This window comes from Egretta garzetta, unplaced genomic scaffold, assembly GCF_000687185.1.
Source record: "Egretta garzetta isolate BGI_Z169 unplaced genomic scaffold, ASM68718v1 scaffold251, whole genome shotgun sequence".
NCBI lineage: Eukaryota > Metazoa > Chordata > Aves > Pelecaniformes > Ardeidae > Egretta > Egretta garzetta.
In genome coordinates this window covers 7,371,532-7,376,741 of record NW_009258952.1, presented here as the reverse complement: position 1 = coordinate 7,376,741, position 5,210 = coordinate 7,371,532, and the positions used below count along the sequence as shown (strand labels likewise).

Below are 5,210 nucleotides of genomic sequence, written 5' to 3'. Positions count from 1 at the left end.
CAGAATAAACAGAAATTTAAATCCCAGCACAAAAACTTTTTATTAGTCAGACGGGACATACCTTTGTTCAACTGAAGTGTTAGTCAAAATTTGACTGATTGAATTTGTAGTGACATTTATTAGGGAAGGAACTTTGCAAGTTAACTTTGAAAATATTCTTATGCATGAGCTGTGCTCCATATCTGAGGTAGTCTGTGCAATATTTTGACTGGAGAGATACTGTGATTAAAATACCAGGGACTTGGAAAAAATTCTCCCCTAACAACAAACTGCACTGGAAAGGACACATTTTGACAAAAATCATACTTGTGACTGACAAGTCTCTTTTCCAGTGGGAGAGCTTGATCTCGTGATTTTTATGATTCTGAAGTAGGTGTATTTTCTAAGTGTCCAAATTTAGTGCAGTTCAATCTCAGCCATTTTGGGTTGTTATCATCTCATCAACTTTAAGTCTGTTCAAGTATGTGCACAAAATTTCAGGTGTTACAGTGAGGAGATGTAGCTAAGCACTGTATTAGAATTAGACCATAAAACAGAGGGGGGGAACTGTTCATCATTGCTGATCTGATAAATGGGGGAGAGAAGAGGTGGTGGACTAGCAAAGTCTGTAAAACATGGCATTTGCAAATTTTATTTTCTAATGTTTATCAGCTTTACAGAATCACCCAAAATCACAGAATGGTTGAGGTCAGAAGGGACCTCTGGAGGTCTTGTCCAACCCCCCTGCTCAGGCAGGTCCACCTAGAGATGGTTGCCCAGACTCATCTCCAGATAGCTTTTGTGTATCATCAAGGACGGAGATCAGACAAACTCTGTGGGCAACCTGTGGCAGTGCTTAGTCACCCACACAGTGAAAAAGTGTTCCTGGTGTTCAGAGGGAACCTTCTTGTGTTTTGGTTTGTGCCCACTGTCTCTGGTCCTGTCACTGGGCACCACTGAAAAGAGCCTGGCTCTGTCCTCTTTGCACCTTCCCTTCAGGTATTTGAATACATTGATGAGATGCCCCTGAGCCCTCTCTTCTCCAGGCTGAACAGTCCCAGCTCTCTCAGCCTTTCCTCATGGGAGAGATGCTCCAGTCCCTTAACCATCTTAGTGCCTTTCTCTGGACTCTATCTGGTATGCCCATGTCTCTCTATTTCTGGGGAGCCCAGAACTGGACGCAGTACTCCAGGTGTGGCCTCACCAGAGCTGAGCATAGATACAGGATCACCTCCTTCTACCCACTGGAACACCTCTCCTAAGGCAGCCCAGGAGACCATTAGGGAGGATTTCATCCTTCCTGAATATGAAATTCATAATTCATAGCTTCCAATTCTGTCTTTATTATAGCTTCAGGCAACAATTTCAGAAATTTTTGCAAGACATTGACTTGAAAATGTCTATGTCAGCAGATGTTTATAAATGTCATGTGCAGTACAGCACTGGATCATAGAGCATTTCCAGACTTTCTCCCCAGGAAGACACTTAATATTTTATTATGTTGCAAGGAAAATAAATTCTGTGTCCTTGTTACAAGGCTATTTATGTTTGTAAATATAATTTACAACCCCTCAAAAATATAAAAAGAAAAATATTTTTTCTTTCCCTTGTAGAGAAAGGTGGAAATTATGAAGTCAAGGCATCTGAAGTCAAGGATGCCTGAATTATTTTAAACTTTTGTTTTCTAGTCAGGTACCCAAGTTTTTTCAGCCAAGTGCTGACACATCAAAAGCTGTTAATCAAAATTTTTTCTTTCTCGCTTCTAGTTTTCAAGAGTATTAAAAAACAGAGCTTGGCCTACCTTCAAACAAGCTAAGTCAAAGATTTCACCACTTCACAGCAGTGATTTCTGTCCAACGAATTGCCATATCAATGTGATGGAAGTGTCTTACCCTAAAACCTCAACTTCCCTTGGTAGTGCCTTTGGTGTACAGTTAGACAGCAGAAAACACTCTTCCCATGAAAAGGAAAATAAAAACACTGATCAAGGTAAGTCAGTTGAACTTGAAAGAACTATTTCCAGTGCTTCTGATATAGCATCTTAAAAGGTAACTGGTTTAGGTTTATGTCCCAAATATTAAATTAAGGACAAGCCTTTATGAAATCCCCCCATTTTCGATACTTAGGTTTATTATGAAGCATAATAAAGGTTAGTCGTAATTTCACAGCAACTTTTTCCTTAAATAGCTCGAGTTTGATATGCAAAATAAAATGCAAGATTAAATAATTACATGAAGCTTTAAGCAGGAAAATATTTCAATGTCTGTTAGGTATTTTACTAACTTCAAAATGTATGCTATAAAAAAGATAATGATGTAACCTCTTCGGATTATTCCCAGGTAAACTGAATCCCATGATTTATGTCCAACATACCATTACTACTATGGCTGCCCCTTCAGGACAGTCTCTTGGCCAGCAAGAGGGCCATGGTCTGAGGTACCTCTTAAAAGAAGAAGATTTAGAAACACAAGATGTCTATCAAAAATTGCTGTTCAAATTACAAGCTGCACTCAAAGAGGTGGAAACATGTGTCTGTCAAATAGACGAGTAAGTAAATGTTACCATCTGGACTTGCCTTTAATTTTTCCATTGAAGGTACTGATAAATCTGGGTATCCTTTTTGTCTAGTGTAGGATCAATATTGACTTCAGACAGAATTGAAATAAGGCAAAGAATTTAAGTGAGGGTAATATTCTATTTTGTTTTTTTTCCCAGCATCCCTGATTTTTTCCCACTTTAGTTTGTAGCTTTTCTCTAGAATGTGGCAATGCTGATTAATTTGAGGTGAGAGAAATATGAAGCCCATATGTCATCTAAAATTTCCCTAGGAATGGAAGCAAAGGGCAGAGGTATAAAAATAGCTTTTATTGAACTCTTCAGGTATTGCTGAGCAGCCCCAAAGATTAATTTATAGGTAGAGCATTTTTGACCTGTAGGAAGATTATTAATTTGTTAGATATTTTTCAAAATCAAATTGCCCTTAGTGAAGAACTATGAATCTAAGGAAGAGCCACTCCTAAGTGATTTGGATTCTTGGCTTGATTGTGGGAGACCCAGAGTCTCATCACAGTTTGTCCTAATTCAGGACAAGAATTTAAAACTTGCTTTGCCATTTGTGAAGTAAGTGGGTTGACTGCTACGGTATTTGCTGTGTTGGGATGAGGATGATAGGTCTTTCAGTTTTGTATGATCCTGTATGTAATGCAAATGTCAGAAATTATTAATTTTGAAAACATAAATAACATTATTTTTTAGTTTAAAAGCCAATCTTTAAAGATCTCCAGTTTTGAAAAGTGGTGTATCATTGCTTCTACTCTTATTTTGAAGGCTGTACAATGATTTGTTCTTTCACAGTTATTTCAGAGTGGGAATTTTTTGTACTGTTCTATTTGTCATGTAATGTAATAGTTACACAGTAATAAGTAATTGTAAAGTATTACATACTGCAATAGGAATGAAAGTAAGAGTGGCCTCAAATTTTTTAAAGAAAACATTTTATGTGCCTTTGCATAGTTCTGCTCATTATCATGCTGAAGGTGAAGTCAGTTAATTAAGATAATTTCAGTGCCTGGGTGCACTTAAAAGTGACTGTCTGTAAAGGCTGTGTTGTCACTCTTCCTCAAGGAAGTCAGAGAATTATATATGGAAGTTCAGTCAGAACTTCAGGAAGTTCCAGTTACCAGTCTGCCGCGCCTTTCCTTTCCACTCCCTTGAGCCCATGATGAAAAGCGCAGGAACTTCTGAGCCTTTCTTTCGGTGAAGTCAGTTAATAAATACACACACACACACACACACACACACACACACATATATTGTGTGTAGAGGTGTGTATATATGTATAACACACATATATTCATTTTGAGAGTCATACAGTTGTGACAGTAAATGCAAGGGCTTACTTTTTTTTCTTTCATAAATTTCCTATACACTGACAAATCTTCCATAAGGTGCACAGATTTATGTAGCAAATTTTACCTTTTGCTATTTGTAAGACTGAGACTTTTCATGCTTTATTCCTCACAGAGTTTGAGTGGACTGCCAGTGCATAATTACTGCGGAGGAAGGCGGTTCTAGGCAGGAAACAGAATAGCCAAGGGACCGACTTACAAGTGCTGAATAGGGAAGAGGGGAGTTGGGACTATCTGGGTGTGAGCAGCTCAGCAGTATGTGGTGTATGATATTAGAACACAGTTACAGCTACTAATTAACTCTTGAGAGAAAAGTTAAGACTACTAAGAAACAAAAGATAGGGTAATAAGTTAGGACAATCAAATAGCTGTGCTTTAATTAGAAGTATTCATACTTCAGCAGCTAGGAGGAAATGCTTAAACATAGCGATCCTTGAACTTTATAAAGACTGTAGAATGTCTGTTTTCTGTTACAACATAGCAACAATAAAAATGATATCTTTATTTACCGAATTGCTTATTATTATAAGCAATTCTCATTATTATAACTTTCTCAGGGCAGAAAATACGAACATGGTATCGCAATTCTAAATTTATATGATATTGAATGATAGAAAAATTGGGCTACTAAATGACTCTTTGGTACCTTTATAACAGTATTGTTGAAACACTGTTGCTCTTTCATGTTACTAGGTGTCTCCGCATTGTGTTGAGGTCAGTAATGGTCTGTCTCAACTCCCAAAATCTTGGGGCTTTGTTATCTGCCCAACCTCTCCTATCTGTTGGTGAATCCAAGTGAACTGAAAACCAAGTGTTTCACCTGAGAAGCAGGTCTGTGAGAGCTTGTAGATTATGGGAAGGGAGTGTCTTAAGAGAAGGTTGTGTACTCCTAGCACTATCTCCATAATAACTTTTGTCATGGCTTGTTGATGAGATTGGGTTGGAGGACAATCAGGGGATCAGGCCCAGTCAGCATGGGTTCATGAAAGGCAGGTCTTGCCTAACCAACCTGATTTCCTTCTACGACCAGGTGACCCACCTGGTAGATGAGGGAAAGGCTGTGGATGTTGTATACCTGGACTTCAGCAAAGCCTTCAACACAGTCTCCCATAGCATTCTCCTGGAGAAGCTGGCAGTTCATGGCCTAGACGGATGTACTCTTCGCTGGGTTAAAAACTGGCTGGATGGCCGAGCCCAGAGAGTCGTGGTGAATGGAGCTAAATCCAGTTGGCGGCCGGTCACAAGCGGTGTCCCCCAGGGCTCAGTCCTAGGGCCAGTCTTGTTTAATATCTTTATCAATGACCTGGATGAGGGGATTGAGTG

The 5,210-nt window shown here is 38.9% G+C and overlaps 1 protein-coding gene across 1 annotated transcript in view; it reads left to right on the top strand.

The window, feature by feature from the left end:
* Positions 1-5,210, top strand: part of PREX2 (phosphatidylinositol-3,4,5-trisphosphate dependent Rac exchange factor 2) — a 189,038-nt gene that overhangs the window by 112,824 nt on the left and 71,004 nt on the right. Inside the window, exons 25-26 of the mRNA XM_009634464.2 lie at positions 1,746-1,968; positions 2,319-2,526. Of these exons, the coding sequence (XP_009632759.1) occupies positions 1,746-1,968; positions 2,319-2,526 (431 nt within the window). The remainder of the gene's footprint in view (positions 1-1,745; positions 1,969-2,318; positions 2,527-5,210) is intronic.